Source organism: Pleurodeles waltl, chromosome 6 (genome assembly GCF_031143425.1).
Source record: "Pleurodeles waltl isolate 20211129_DDA chromosome 6, aPleWal1.hap1.20221129, whole genome shotgun sequence".
NCBI classification, from domain to species: domain Eukaryota; kingdom Metazoa; phylum Chordata; class Amphibia; order Caudata; family Salamandridae; genus Pleurodeles; species Pleurodeles waltl.
This window is the reverse complement of record NC_090445.1, coordinates 53,196,969-53,213,721: the sequence shown is the minus strand read 5'-3', so window position 1 is coordinate 53,213,721 and position 16,753 is coordinate 53,196,969. Positions and strand designations below refer to the sequence as shown.

The 16,753-nt window shown below is 46.9% G+C and overlaps 1 protein-coding gene across 1 annotated transcript in view; it reads left to right on the top strand.

Moving 5' to 3' along the window:
• Positions 1 to 16,753, top strand: part of LOC138301475 (complement C4-like) — a 685,953-nt gene that overhangs the window by 227,829 nt on the left and 441,371 nt on the right. The window contains exon 17 of the mRNA XM_069241987.1: positions 10,816 to 10,887. Within this exon, the coding sequence (XP_069098088.1) occupies positions 10,816 to 10,887 (72 nt within the window). The remainder of the gene's footprint in view (positions 1 to 10,815; positions 10,888 to 16,753) is intronic.

The window sequence follows — 16,753 nt, the reverse complement described above, 5'->3', positions numbered from 1 at the left end:
ATCAGGCCCTAAATTACAGAAAATCACTCTTTTCAAATTTAAAGTTATATTATTCACATTGCTAGAGGCTTTTGCCGGCTGTTGGAAAATGGGTTATTGGTAGGGCAGGTAGGTACCTACACCTAGCAACAAGCCACTAACCTCCACATAGGTACAGTTAGGTCTCAGTAAATTAATCCCAGCTCAACCCTTGGTAGCTTGGCAACGAGCGTCAAGGCTTAACTTAGGAGACAAAGTGTAAAGCATTCAAATATCACAAAACAGTAATTAAATAAAACACAGGAAACAGTTTAAAAATCCAAAACCAATTTATAAAAATAGCTTATATTTTTATCTTTAAAATGACACAAAAACGATTAAAATCGATTCAGGGGAACCGGAGATATGAATTTTTAAAGTATTATTATTTTCTAGCGCTTAGAAACAAAAAGCGCCAATCGGGTCATCTGGTTGCACCAGGACCGGGGCAAAGTCAAACTTTCAGGCCGACCGCGATGGAGCCCTGCTCGGCTACAAGTCGCGGGAGGCCTCGGTTAAAAAGTTACCTTCTGACTTAGTCTCTTTTTTGATGTTTTTCTTCCCCGGGACGAACCTGCCAGTTGAATCCGACCTCCTGGAGCCCTTGTCCGGATACGCGAAGTCGGTTTCCTCGGTGGTGATTTTTACCTTCGGACTTAGTCGTTTTTTCGAGATGAAAATCCTTCGACCGGGGTAAACCTGGATCTTGATCCGACGTCCGTGGAGCCCTTCTCGGATACGATGGCTGGGTGGTCCCGGTCAACTTTTTACCTTCGGACTTAGTCTCTTTTTTGGATGTTTTTCTTTACCGGGACGAACCACGAAGTCAGGCCGGGTCGCGGTTGAGGCAAGCCGGCTAGAATTTCCGCGGCGGGTCGGTCCCTCTCTGGAGCTTTTTTCCAAAAATTCTCAAATCTTTTCCAAACTTCTGGGGCTTCACCCAGATGTTCTTTTAAGGTTCTTTTGGGGTCCACAGCTCACCCCAAGGGTCCAGAAGTTCTTTGATGGTCCTTGGGGGGTGCGGACTTCAACTCCCAGAATGCACCTGGCGCAAACTCCTTTTTGGCCACTGGACAGTGGTCAGCTGGTCGCTTTCTTCAGGAGTTGGTGCAGGGGACTCTGGTTTAGCAATTTTTCACCTGTAGCAAACAGGGAGTCCCTCCTTGAACCAGTTGAAGCCAGGCAAAGTCCTTCTTGTGGTGAAGCCCAAGTGTGCAGCTGGTGCAGTCCTTCTGAGTGCAGGGTCCAGGTGCAGGCCAGGGGTCCAGCAGGGCAGTCCTTCTTCTTCTTTAGTTCCTTTCTTGTTGAATTCTGGAGGGGATCTGAGGTGTGGGTGCAGGTCTGCCAGTTTTATCCTTGCTCCTGGGTGAAAAGCAGGGGGGCCCTGGTTCTCCAATCAGGGACAGGGTCGTCCCCCTGTGATGACCACTTCCTGGGAAGTGTGGCAAAAATCCATCCCAGAAGGCAACAGTCTCTAAAAATCCAACATGGATGAATCTGATTTTTGGAGGTTACATCTGGCTGAGCCCACCCACTGGTGTGGCTAAAAATCATAAACACACCCCTCTCCTGCCCTCTCCTAATCTAATCAAGGGGGCACCTAATTGTCTGGGGTTGCAGGATGTGGGGGTGTTGCTGGGTGCTCCAAATGTCCTTCTCTGCCTTTGAAGACCAGTTTGGCAGCCCTCCCCCTTCCTTCCTCACCATCTGCTGAGGGGAGATTCTCTCCCCCAAGCACATTCCTTTGTGTGAAGCCTGGCCACTTCACACCTCATCAAGGCAGCCTGGCAGAAGCTGCTGCAGGCTGGCCAATCAGAGCACAGCAGCAAAAACAATGCAGAGCTGAAATTGGCAACTTTTTAGGTAAAGTCTAAACTTTTTACCTGAACTAGTTATATTAAATCCAACAACTGGAAGTTGTGGGATTTATTACAACAATCAATTTGATACCAAATTCTTGGTATGTAACATTTAAGGAGACTTTAAAATTTAAAATAAAGTCTGCCCATTCTAGCCTATGAAGGCCATTTACTTCAATGAGGGAAAAACGAATTTGGCTGTTTTTACCTCACCAGGGCTTATAAATCTATTTTTATAAAGTCCCTGCTTATAGTTACATGGCACCCAGCCCTAGGGGCACATAGGGCACACCTTAGGGGTGACTTATATGTAAAAATAAGGTAGTTTAAGACTTTGGAAGTACCTTTAATTCCAAAGTCGAATTTGCATATAACTTTAATTTAAAAGCAGCCAGCAAGGCAGGCTTGCTTTTAAAATGACACTGGGCACCTCAGCAGTGCACCTAGGTGTGCACCACCTATGCTGTGGTCCCTAAACCTACATGCCCTACCATATACTAGGGACTTATAGGTAGGTTAACTTAGCCAATTATAATTAGCCTAATTTGCATATCCATTTTACACAGAGCACAGGCCCTGGGACTGGTTAGCAGTACCCAGGGCACCATCAAAGTCAGGAAAACACCAGCAAAAAGAGGAAAATGGGGGCAAAAAGTTATGGGGCCTCTGCAATCAGCCCTGTTTTCTCACACAACCCCCCCCCAGCCCACACGCCCAGGAGACTCAGCCCAACCCTGGGAGAGTCTTCCTGGCTTGTTAGGCGAGGAAGACAGTGAAGAAAACTGGCTGTCCCTTTGCAGGGCCTACTCTGCCTTATATCCTCCTGTCAGGGTCACTCCCTATGGGTAGTGAAGCCATCCCAACAGTAAAAGGACCCAACTCAAACTGAAACTTCCCTCTAGGGGGGTCTTCCTCCTTTCTCTCTGCCAACTTGGGTAGTGAGGTGCCCACCTCCCCTACTCCAAACTTTGCTAGGGCAACACCTAGCTTACCCAAAGAGGTCACCCAACACTTGAGCAACCCCACCATGACCAATAGGGTCAGGGGGCCTACTTTGCTATTGGCCCTGGGGTCTGCCTCCCAGGCCAAGTACAGTGCTGCCAGGAAGGCTAGCACCCAGCAGAGGCTACTGACAGCTGTCAGTACCCAGAACCACACCCTAAGCTCTCCACTGACAGGTGGCTGAGCTGCTTTAGGGGGCATTTTGGGGTCCTGGCACCCCTCTTGCTGTCTAGAGTGGGGGGCTACCACTTCCTGTGGCAGACACCCTCCTTCCACTCTCCCTTCTGTCAGTGCAGGGGCAACACCTTGCATCTGGACAACTGCCTGACTACTCGGGACTTCCTTGGGGTCAGGTGAGGCCTCACCAGTGCCAACTCTGGGCTCCCCCCTTACTGGGGCAGAAGGCCCTTGGCTCCCTGGAACTCTCTTTAAGAGTGGCCTACCCTTCCTTTTCTTCTTTCCTTTTCTTGGGGACCCCTGTCTCCTAACTGTAGGGACTGACTCCCCAGGACTTTGGGTTGGGGGGGGGGTGCCCTGGGCGACCACCCCATCTGTGACCAGACTCACCTCTGGGAGGTCATTGCCCAGGATACAATCTAGGGGGAGGTCAGCACTGACTACCACCCTAATCCAGTCAAGGATACCCTCCCTCTCTAGGGGCACTATGGCTACAGGTTTGGAGGTGACCTCCCCTGTGGCTATCCTGACTTTCTTTGTCTTTCCTGGGACATACATGTCTGGCGTCACTAACCGGTCACTCACTATAGTGTGACTGGCACAGGTGTCCCTCAGGCCAGTGGTAGGGATCCCATTCACTTGAATGTGGTGGAAGTGCCTACTCCCACCCTCAGGGATCACCAGCTTACCATCTGGTCCTGTCTCCCAGCACAATGCTAGGAGGACTTCATCATCTGAGGAATCCTCCTCTATGGCTACACTGGACAGCCCAGTGCTAACCACCTTCCTTGGACAGGCTGCATCTCCTCTGAAGTGACCTGTCTGCTGACAGTCAAAGCAAGCCCTACTGTCCAAGAGTTTTTTTAACCCTGGGTCTCCCTGTCTCTGCTTGTCAGAGTGGGAGTGGGATTTACTCTCCTCCTTCTTAGGGTTCTGGGGTACAGAGGGAGTCTCTGTGGTGGGCTTACCACCTCCCTCCTTAGGTTTTTGGGGACCTGTCCCCCCCTTCTTGGAGTCTCCCTCCTGGGACTTGACAACCACCCTGGTTCTCAACCACTCATCAGCTGCCTCCCCTAGCTCTCTAGGGTTGGTCTGCTTAGACTCCACTAGATGCTGGCGTAACCTTTCTTGGGTACAATTGGTCAAGATGTGCTCTCTCATGATCAGATTGTATAACCCCTCATAAGTATCTACTTTGTTACCAATAATCCAGCCCTCTAGTGCCTTTAGTGAAATGTCCACAAAGTCAACCCAAGACTGGGTACTGACCTTCTGGGTGTCCCTGAACTTCATTCTATATTGCTCTGGGGTCAGACCAAACTTCTTGGCTAAGCACCTCTTCATACTAGGGTATGAATCTGCCTCCTCCCCCCTTAAGGTCAGAAGCCTATCCCTCCCTGAGTTGGGGACCAACTCCCACAAAAGGGAACCCCAGTATTGAGGCCTAACCCTTCTCATTTGGAGTGCCCTCTCAAAGGCCCCCAGCCACTTATCTATGTCATCCCCCTCTACATAGGCAGGAACCACCCCTTTGAGTAATCTGGGGCAAACTCCCCCACCCATGGACACCTCAGCTTCTTTATCGCTGCCTCCATCTCTTTTCTCTTTGTATGCCCACTTTTTCTTTTCTAGGGCCAGCTTCTCTGCTTCCAAAGCTATGTATGCTAGCTGGGCCTCCAGCTCTCTTTCTCTGATGGATGGGTTCTCTCCTCCTGAAAGGACCCCCTTCCCACCACTAGCTTTGGATCTGCCCCTAGTGACTGTATTTACTGAGGACCGTTCTTCCTCGTCCTCACTTAGGGTCAGATGCCTTCCCTCCCCTGAGTGGTTAGAGCTTGCATCCTCCCTTCTTTCTCCCTCCTCTGGAGCTTCTTCTGACTCTACCTCTTGGGCCTCAGCCCATGCTGTCAGGGATGTGATCAGGATTTGCTTCCTGAGATCAGTGGTTGCAGGCAACCCTCTTTCAATACACAACCCCCTAAGCTGGACTACTGTCAGTGTGGGTAGGCTAGCCAGATCAAGCTCCATGGTTCCCTAGTTTTGTGTCAACAAAAACTTTTTGCAAAAATTGGAAACAAGAATTTAGAAAAATTACAAAAATTCAATAATTGAAATTAATCCAAATTAAAAATTAAAAACAATTTTTGCACTAGGACAATTTAAAGGATTTTTAACTTGTTTTACCCAAAACTGTAATGTGATATTGAACACAAGTACAGGATCCCGTCGCTGCTTCCAATTATGTTGGAAAATGGGTTATTGGTAGGGCAGGTAGGTACCTACACCTAGCAACAAGCCACTAACCTCCACATAGGTACAGTTAGGTCTCAGTAAATTAATCCCAGCTCAACCCTTGGTAGCTTGGCAACGAGCGTCAAGGCTTAACTTAGGAGACAAAGTGTAAAGCATTCAAATATCACAAAACAGTAATTAAATAAAACACAGGAAACAGTTTAAGAATCCAAAACCAATTTATAAATATAGCTTATATTTTTATCTTTAAAATGACACAAAAACGATTAAAATCGGTTCAGGGGAACCGGAGATATGAATTTTTAAAGTATTATTATTTTCTAGCGCTTAGAAACAAAAAGCGCCAATCGGGTCATCCGGTTGCACCAGGACCGGGGCAAAGTCAAACTTTCAGGCCGACCGCGATGGAGCCCTGCTCGGCTACAAGTCGCGGGAGGCCTCGGTTAAAAAGTTACCTTCTGACCTAGTCTCTTTTTTGATGTTTTTCTTCCCCGGGACGAACCTGCCAGTTGAATCCGACCTCCTGGAGCCCTTGTCCGGATACGCGAAGTCGGTTTCCTCGGTGGTGATTTTTACCTTCGGACTTAGTCGTTTTTTCGAGATGAAAATCCTTCGACCGGGGTAAACCTGGATCTTGATCCGACGTCCGTGGAGCCCTTCTCGGATACGATGGCTGGGTTGTCCCGGTCAACTTTTTACCTTCGGACTTAGTCTCTTTTTTGGATGTTTTTCTTTACCGGGACGAACCACGAAGTCAGGCCGGGTCGCGGTTGAGGCAAGCCGGCTAGAATTTCCACGGCGGGTCGGTCCCTCTCTGGAGCTTTTTTCCCAAAATTCTCAAATCTTTTCCAAACTTCTGGGGCTTCACCCAGATGTTCTTTTAAGGTTCTTTTGGGGTCCACAGCTCACCCCAAGGGTCCAGAAGTTCTGTGATGGTCCTTGGGGGGTGCGGACTTCAACTCCCAGAATGCACCTGGCGCAAACTCCTTTTTGGCCACTGGACAGTGGTCAGCTGGTCGCTTTCTTCAGGAGTTGGTGCAGGGGACTCTGGTTTAGCAATTTTTCACCTGTAGCAAACAGGGAGTCCCTCCTTGAACCAGTTGAAGCCAGGCAAAGTCCTTCTTGTGGTGAAGCCCAAGTGTGCAGCTGGTGCAGTCCTTCTGAGTGCAGGGTCCAGGTGCAGGCCAGGGGTCCAGCAGGGCAGTCCTTCTTCTTCTTTAGTTCCTTTCTTGTTGAATTCTGGAGGGGATCTGAGGTGTGGGTGCAGGTCTGCCAGTTTTATCCTTGCTCCTGGGTGAAAAGCAGGGGGGCCCGGTTCTCCAATCAGGGACAGGGTCATCCCCCTGTGATGACCACTTCCTGGGAAGTGTGGCAAAAATCCATCCCAGAAGGCAACAGTCTCTAAAAATCCAACATGGATGAATCTGATTTTTGGAGGTTACATCTGGCTGAGCCCACCCACTGGTGTGGCTAAAAATCATAAACACACCCCTCTCCTGCCCTCTCCTAATCTAATCAAGGGGGCACCTAATTGCCTGGGGTTGCAGGATGTGGGGGTGTTGCTGGGTGCTCCAAATGTCCTTCTCTGCCTTTGAAGACCAGTTTGGCAGCCCTCCCCCTTCCTGCCTCACCATCTGCTGAGGGGAGATTCTCTCCCCCAAGCACATTCCTTTGTGTGAAGCCTGGCCACTTCACACCTCATCAAGGCAGCCTGGCAGAAGCTGCTGCAGGCTGGCCAATCAGAGCACAGCAGCAAAAACAATGCAGAGCTGAAATTGGCAACTTTTTAGGTAAAGTCTAAACTTTTTACCTGAACTAGTTATATTAAATCCAACAACTGGAAGTTGTGGGATTTATTACAACAATCAATTTGATACCAAATTCTTGGTATGTAACATTTAAGGAGACTTTAAAATTTAAAATAAAGTCTGCCCATTCTAGCCTATGAAGGCCATTTACTTCAATGAGGGAAAAACGAATTTGGCTGTTTTTACCTCACCAGGGCTTATAAATCTATTTTTATAAAGTCCCTGCTTATAGTTACATGGCACCCAGCCCTAGGGGCACATAGGGCACACCTTAGGGGTGACTTATATGTAAAAATAAGGTAGTTTAAGACTTTGGAAGTACCTTTAATTCCAAAGTCGAATTTGCATATAACTTTAATTTAAAAGCAGCCAGCAAGGCAGGCTTGCTTTTAAAATGACACTGGGCACCTCAGCAGTGCACCTAGGTGTGCACCACCTATGCTGTGGTCCCTAAACCTACATGCCCTACCATATACTAGGGAGTTATAGGTATGTTAACTTAGCCAATTATAATTAGCCTAATTTGCATATCCATTTTACACAGAGCACAGGCCCTGGGACTGGTTAGCAGTACCCAGGGCACCATCAAAGTCAGGAAAACACCAGCAAAAAGAGGAAAATGGGGGCACAAAGTTATGGGGCCTCTGCAATCAGCCCTGTTTTCTCACACCGGCATTTAAAGAAACAGCTCATGGGGGGTTAAGCTGGAGATCATTTTAACTTTGTAATTTAACAGCTGAATTTCAACTTCTCAACGTTTTTCAAATATGGGAAGAGCAATTTAGAGATGCTTTCTAGTGGCACTAGTCCTTAAGGCACTCTTCTTCGGGTCCCCACAGAATAGACACTGCTGCTTTTTAACTCGTTTAAAAATATTGACCTTGAACAAATTCTTCATTGGCATTAACTTTACCCAACAAAAAGGCAAACCCCATTAATCATCATTTATTTCTAATGTAGAAGAAATAATGATTTTGCCTAATGTGTTACAGTCCAAGCAATTTTGCAAACATATCTGGTAATTTTCTAGTATATGAAAAACCACAAATTGGCCCAAATCGCCGTACTCATCCCCTCCAGTGCTTAATTTGTACAAAAATTTGCCAGTGCCCAAAGCCCTCGTACACGTAATACTGAGACAGCATAATCCTAAAGTCATCTTGGGCCTCTTTAATCCATTTACAGCCACTCCCTACCCCTTCAGCTCACTCTTGCAGCTTTCTGCTGTTGCGCAGGGTCTCATTATTCTAATTAGACTACTGGATTTGGGCAGTTGAATCACTTGCACAGTGGGGGACTTAGTATGAACCCACTACAGGTGACACCTGTCGGCCTAATCTGGGTTTTGCTGCGGCTAACTAGTAGTCCCTCATCTCCACCCAAGAGCAAGTATGGTTGGGCAACCGAGCACATGACACAATTGAGTCCTCAGGGAAATCGTGGTCACTCAGATCTCATCCGTTTCACTCAGTTACATTAGTCTCACATATGCAAGGACAATCAGAGGCAGAATATATTTCATTAAGGTTTTATTGAAGCAACTGCATCTTAGATATTAAAGTATGGATTGCAATAACTAGGACGATGAAGCAAGACAGGATTGAAATTGTGACAAGGAGAGTGAAATATAAAAATAACGCTACTATATTGTCACTACGGTTTCTTAAAATAGTTCCTACTTAGACTATGTTAGAGCACAGCATGTTGAGCTCTAATTCTGCCCTTCAGGTTCCCCTGGGAAGACATCATCCCTCATACCTGAAAAAGAGGCCTGTAGTCTACATAAGTAGCTGCAGCGAAGCAATCAGCATACAGTTGTGGTCATCTGGCTGGAATCTCCCTCTCGTGTCCATGGGTCAAGGTGGTGTTTTTATAAAAAAATAGCTGATGTTCCCAGATGCCCACGTAAGACTGTATATGTTTCTGTGAAAATTAGAGACAGAGCGTACCACATTTGCCGGAAACCTATCTTACTGCAGTCTTGACAAAAGCACAGAGTGAAAGAAATGTCTTGTTTAAGAGCACATTGCTGGCCTAGGCAAATAACAGCTAGATAGAGAAATTAACACAAGACCGCAAATGTGGCTATTGTTAAAATGATAAAACAAAGCTGAATAAAACATATCTAGGTTAAAGTGCACAGCGGCAGGGCTAGTTTGCTAAACTAATGTGTATGCAGCTATAACTAAAATGGCTACACAACACTGCTTTCTCCCTCTCTGACACATTTTCGTTTTTCTCTTCCTCCGTCTTTCCCATATGTATCATTTGCTCGCACTAAATGCTTGAGGCAGAAAAATATGTGCCAGACCTCAAAAATAAGTGTTGGTGCTCGCACCGGAAACAACAAGCACAAATTAAGCACTGTTTCTAACACTTCATTAAGTACTATAGAAAGAAACACTTTAAATAGGGTTGCAAGATACTCCCTTTCTAAGAATAACCAAGTACAAGAGCAGCAGTACTTTTTCGTCATAAGTCTGTCAGTTTTCAAGGGAATCAAAATTAACAATGAAATGTACCTTTGGCATACCGAGGGAAGAATTTTTTTTTATAGTTGCATGTAAATCAGCCACCACAAGATTGCTTGCAAGCATGTGTGCGCATCTAAGTATGCATATTGCTTTTCCCTGTATGTTCTGGGAAAGTGTCTTGTGGTCTTCCTCATTAAGGGTGTTTGGAAACATACTCACCAATGAGAAAATCCCAAGCAGGGAACGCATTTTGGCCTGAAGAATATGCAGTATTATTGGCGAGTTGTCAGCAGTAGCAGAATGGCACATCTTAGAGAGTATGGCAGATAATTTAGAAAGGAAGAAGATCAAGGCCTGCACGCCCAAAACCAGAACAATGCCACCAATGAAACTCTCTGCGCCAAAGGTGGCTTGATCTAGAAAGATTTTGGTAGGAGTCACTGTGGAGTTAGCCGCACTTGTTGTTGTTGTTGTATTAGTGGTAATGGTTGGTGCAGCGGTAGGAGCAGCAGAAGTTACATTTGTAGTCTGGTTTGCAGCAGTAAGAGTAGTTGGAAGCAAAACACTTGAGGTTTCAGAATGGGCAGCAGATGAATTTACGGCGGTGACCCGGCCCAAAAAGCAGAGCAGGGCCAGGCTGAGGAGGGCCGACCACTGCTCCCCGACTGCCAGACATCCTGGTACTGGAGGTGCCGTTGGTCTCACCACAAGTGTGCCCCACAAGCCACTCACAAGTCCCCAACACACTGTTCCATCTATTTGGTTAATGCTCTTTCTGGTAGAAACTCTATCTAATCGCAAATTCCTCAATGACCCTCCCATTCTCCCCTTTCTCTGCATTGCACTTGATCCATTAATAAGATCCAAAGTCTAGGAATCTGCAAACTGGTCACAGCCACTAGCGTGCAGGAATAGGGTCTACATAGACTCCACACATCATTTCCGGAGCTGAACGGCTTAGTTGCAGAGCCGCACAGCACTCCCTACTAGCGCACAGAGGTACTGTTGAAGACGTTTCTAGATCCATTTTGACTCCTGGGGAATGTTCAAAGTGTGAGGAGTCTGCGGGGGTAAATAAAGTTGCTACCAGAAATAGGGTTATCGAAGGTAAGTAACTTGTTCTTCTCTTTCACATTTGACACTTCCTCCAAAAATTTTCCCGTACCCAACTCTAAACCTCTGTCTTTCTTGCTCACACTTCTGTTTTTGTGCTTTACCTCACAGGGTACGGGTGCAAAATACAGCCAAAGAGAAAGAAAAGGGCACTGGACTTCCAGACCTCAATCAACAACAAACGTGAGTAGAGTATGAAGAAATATATTTTGGTCTCAGACTACCCTTGCTATTCCAGGACAGCGCTTTTACGAGGAAGTCAATATCTTATCGTGGCCCCATCCTTCATCTTTATCCCATCCACTGCGCGGTTTCCTCCTTCTCTACTAGCGGGGAGTCCTCTTTTACAGTAGTAGGAAATCCTGGGTCTGCATTCAGCAATGAATATGAAGATTTGCTCGGTGGAAATATGCATGCACTGCAGGAACGGTGTATGTGTAGAGGCCACCTCATTAAAAATGCATACATCAGAACAACAACTCTCTGCTCCTAGCCAAATATGTCGCCTCTTAAGCTTTCTGACCCGCAGAGGTGACCACCACTGATGATGAATCATTGTGAGTTGTATTTATCCATGTATGCATGTTTGCAACTTATGGATTTTAGCACCCTCAGTAAGTGGAGGAGGGATGAAGCCTGCTTGATCTGTGTGGCTATGGTGTGCTGATCGCAAAGGAAGACTTTTCGCTATTACCACAATACTTGTTTTATGATGTCATATTAAGTAGAACTCTTCCACCCGTGCTCGGTGTAGTGTAAGAAAGGTCTGTCTCCTAAAATGTCCCCAAGTTAGCATTGGACCACACCTGTCCTTCATCAGCTCTGTCCGGAGGAGTTTGTTTGTACATAGTGCACAATATTAAAGATGTGCTGCTCATTGTGTCCCTTGCTGTATCCCCTTACTATACAAGTAACCCCAAAGGGGTTCCTGTTTGCTACATGCACACATGGTACAACCCCACGTTCTCTTGGTGGAACTAGCATTAGTCAAATGTCACTTCTGCACATGTGAATGGATATGCTATGTGGAAGGACCGCTTAGAGGACCTTCCTCACCCCATTGGAGCCCCTGTGGTTCAGCTCTCTCCTTTGGAGCCACTGGCTGAAAGTGGCCCCATGAAAAAGGGGAAATAGGAGGCTCAATCAGTTTCAGTAAAATGTAGAAGCCTTTTGCTTTAAGCTGTTCACTCGTTTAATGCCAGGCCTTGGTCCAGCATGAAATTAGCTGTGTACGTCCAGGTATACTCTATACTTATACTGAAGTAATATCAGCACTCCTCCTTACTTCACACAGGCCACACTGATAGACGTTTTCCAACAGAGAACTCCTCCTGTGTCTGCCACTTCCTGCAGACACATCCTTTGTTTTCCCATCTGACCCTCACTCTTTTATCAAAGGGTCCCTCTCCCACAGTGTCCCCTGATTAGCCACAAACAGTAAAAATCCATATACCAGCACCTTCATTATTACCTCTGTAAAGACCTTGGTTTCTGCATCTATCCATGGGGAGTTGTATCTGTGGCTCATCTTTGTTAGGCTCGGCCTGTACAAGGCACAGAACTGCTACAGGGTCCATGTGCTCTGTCCTGTAGGGATCTGTGTGATTTCCAATGCATGTCTGGAAACTGCTACATCAGTGAGTTTTTTCACACCAGCAGTGCTGTCAATTCACCAGCGGTTGCCACAGACTTGATCTTAATGTGTCAATGTGGTAACAACAATGTAGCATAAAACACAAACATGCAAAGAGCTCCTTAAAATAGCCTAGTAATTACATTGGTCTAAAAATTATGCATTAGAAGGAATGCAGAGAAGAGGATTCAGATCAGTTTACACAATCAATTTGTTAATGTGTCTTCAACTTTTTCTCCTGCTTCATGTCACTTTTATGTATGTATGAAGGCGGTGTCGGTGTAGTTGAAACCCAGCCAAAAGGCAGCTGCACACTTCTTAAACACAGTCTACACATGATTTGATGAATGGTATATTATCTGAGTCCTTGCAGGGGCCTTTACTATGCTTTGAAATGAAAGAGTGGAGCTTGGGCAGCCCATCTCTTCAAATTCAGGTATACATGTCAAGCCAGTAGAGAAGGGGTCATCCCAGAGGTCTGTCATATGCATAGTGCTCACACCCGCGAGGAACATACATGTCACCCTCATCAAAATTGTGTACAGTGATTCATTTGAAAAACATATAAGTGCAGGAGACCCATGTTTTGCTTAGGCACTCGCTGCAGCGCTGTTGAATACCAGGGTTCAAGAATACAGAGGCTGCATATTTTTGATTCCACCTCATGGCTCTTTCTTCCACCACACTACACTTCCTGTTTCTTCATCTCACTCCTTCAGAGTCCTTTTCACAGTTTTTCTATCTGTTTCTTATTCTTTCTCCCTTTTCAGCTTTTCTCTCTCTTGTTCTGGGTCAGAGTCTGATGATGAAAATAAGTCCCTAGAAATGATTGCTGGTGCCGACATCCTGTAACCACCTCTAATCTGTCAGTCTCTGTTCTCTGCACTCTGTCAGGAATTGACTTTGAGCTGTGGACATGCAGTAAACTCTTCCTCTTCCGCAGACCTCTCAGAGGGAGTAAGTTAGGCTAAGAATCTTTGCAGCACACACTCCACCTGCAGAACCGCTACATCCTCTTCCATACACGGACTTTATGCATTTGCATGGAATAAACGTACCCACATTCTGGAACTGGCAAACACAGCCAGTACCTTGTACTCAGTGCACATACTCCACCCTCCAATCAAGTAAGCTATAAAAATTACATATACATTTTGTTATTCTAACTAGATATGACTGAACACATTCAATTCACCTTGTATGTGATTTGTAGCTGCAAATAGCAGGATTCATTCATTATTTAATAGCGACCACAAAGGCTGTAGAAGATACTGCAGAAGTTCTAAAGAAGGACATGGAACCGCCTTGATCATGGGCCCCCCTGCATGGGGGTTCTAGACAAGATCAGGAAAGCTGGTGCAAGGAAAAACAGCAGTATCCAAGACAGTAAGAAAACAAATTGTGCTTCAGAGCTTTTCCCTCTCCACCAACAAGTATGTTAGTGTGCCCAAAGCCACCAGTCAGTATGCCCCTTGCAGTTCTTTTTTAATTTCAAAAGTTATGATTAAATTTGCAAAACAAGAAAGCAGAAGTCAAAGTTTAAACCTAAGTAAAAGGAAAAAATATCTTCTGCAGTGACAGTCTCAATAAGTGTGTCACCAAGTAATTACATAATGAACTGTTAGAAATGGGGTTTCTGGTTGGCTAGGGTATGCACCTCAGCCAGGCAAAACTTACCCACTCTAGTCAGGGCAAGGGAGTTACACGTCCAAGATAACCCTTGCTCACCCCGTGGTAGCTTGGCACGAGCAGTCAGGCTTAACCCGGAGGCAATGTGTAAAGCTTTTGCACAACACACACAACACATGTGACGCAATATCCCCACCACAAAGGAAACACAACACCAGATTATATGAAAATATACTGTATTGTACACAACGTAATTATTAGACCAAACATCACATATCAGTACTATTCTGCTACCTTAGCAGTTGTCAGAACGTTACACAATAGTTACTCTGCAAGTTAGCAGTAGTCACACATAACACACAGGTTACTCAGTATTCTGCAACATAAGCAGTAGTCAGGAAACACGTTATTACGCCAAAGCACTTGTCATAAGAATATCATACAATGCCCATAATAGGAACATTAGAAAACATATGGCAAGTTAGAAAAAACATATTAGCATGTCATGCCCATAACAGGAACATTTGCATACACATATGTAAAAACACATCAAACAGGTAGGCAACATATAAACTAGTAAAGTCTCTAGCAAGAACTTAGAATTTATTTTGTCTCTTTAAGAGTACCTGGTTTGATGAAGGCACCTCCAGTGCCTGAAAGATGAACAATGGGGCCCCCGGCGCTCCTCTGCGCAAAACGGGGGCCTCTGACATCCTTTGAGGAGAGGGGGGGTGGCACGCACCTCCCCTGTACAATTGACGGGCCCCTCTGGGGACCGTGATTACTGGGGGCCCCCCTAGGCCTCCACCGGCCCTCACGAGGGGGGCTCAAGTCAGGGAAATCCTTGAGGGAGGAGGGGGGTGCCACGCACCCCCTCCGGATTGAAAACGGGCCCCTCCAGGGACCCGCAAACTCCTGTGGTCTCCCTGGGCCTCCATCGGCCCTCACCAGGGGGAGACCACCCAAGAAATGCCACTGGCCCACGAGGGGGCCAACAAGGGAGCCGGCGGCACGGGCAAGCCTCTGGTGAGGCGACCGCCCAGCCCGCGAATCAAGGGGGAGTCCTCCGGGACTCCCACAGGCGAGGGAGAGGCATCCTCCTTTCCCTCCTGCTCCTGATGACTCCTGGCCCGAGGCAGGGCCTGCCAGTGCCCCGGGGGTGCTCCACAGAGCGGTCCTCGCCCCAGGGGCACCAATAGGAGCACGCTTGCTCCTGATGATGAAAAGAAGGTTTTCTTCGTGCCCTGGGGGCACCGGTAAGTGCGCTGCTCGCACTTTAACAAAATAACTTTCCTGGGCTGTGACGGTGCTCTGGGCAAAAGAGGGCGCTTAAAAAGCACAAGGGCACTTCCCCAAGCCCGGGCTGCGGCAGTGATTCCTGCAGACAAAGAAGGTGCCTGGAAGTGCACCTGGGCATCAAAAGGGTGCTCTCTCAGCACTAAGAATTATGCTGAAGGGATCGTTGTAGTGGTCAGGGGCCACAGCACCCTGCCCCTGGGAACAGCAAGGCAAGAAGAAGCACAGGGCTGGTGGGCCCACCTACAGGCCAGCACAAGGGGTGCAGATGGTGGCAGGTCACAGGTCAGCACAGCAGCAGCAGTCCAAGGTGGTTTCCTGGGGAGTCCATTCATCAGCGTTCTGTGTCCATTTCCAAGTTCCAAGAATGTTCAAATTGTGGGGACAATTCCCCTGTACTTATAGTCAGTTCTTACAGTGTTTTACAATGGTAGGGAGAGGAGGTTCCAGCCAGTTACAACTGGTTCTGGGAGTGCCCCCTCTCTCCTTTCAGCACAGGCTCCGAACATCAGTGGGGGGTTAACGACCCTATTGTGTGAGGCCAGGGCACAGCCTTTACAAATGTAGGTGTGCCCCGCCTCTCCCTTCTCTCAGCCCAGGAAGACTATTCAGTATGCAGATGCACCTCTGTGACACCTCCACCCTCCCTGTGTACAGGCTGTCTGAAAAGTATGCACAAAGCCCCAACTGTCACTCTGCCCAGACGTGGATTGGAGTCAAGCTGCAAAACACCAGAGTCATAAGCACAGATAAATGCACACTTTCTAGAAGTGGCATTTCTATGATAGTAATAAAAAATACACCTACACTAGTAAGCAGCATTTATTATCACCATCACAACCATACCAAACATGCCTATGCTACCTCCCATAAATCAGACAATACCACTTACACATACAGCAGGGCATTTCTAATGCAATCCTATGAGGAGGCAGCACTCACAGCAGTGAGACACCAGTTAGGCTGTTTGTCACTACCAGGACAGGCCACGCAACCTGGCACATGTCCTGCCTTCTACATACATAGCACACTGCCATAAGGCTAGCTAGGGCGTACCTTAGGGGTGACTTACATGTAGTAAAAGGGGAGTTCTGGGCCTGGCAAGTAAGTTTAGATGCCAGGTCTCTGTGGCAGAAAAACTGTGCACACAGGCCCTGCACTAGCAGGCCTGAGACAGGTTTGAAAGGCTACTTTAGTGGGTGGCGCAAGCAGCGCTGCAGGCCCACTAGTAGCATTTAATTTACAGGCCCTGGGTATAGGGATACCACTGTACAAGGGACTTATAGGTAAATTAAATATGCCAATTAGGTATAAGCCAATCATACCAACTTTAGATGAAAGAGCACCTGCACTTTAGCACTGGTCAGCAGTGATAAAGTGCTCAGAGTCCTCGAGCCAACAGCGAGAGGTCAGAAAAACCAGGAGGTAAGGCAAAAAGTCCAACATGAACATAGTGCAGAACACACAATAGGATATCTGAAACATTGTAAA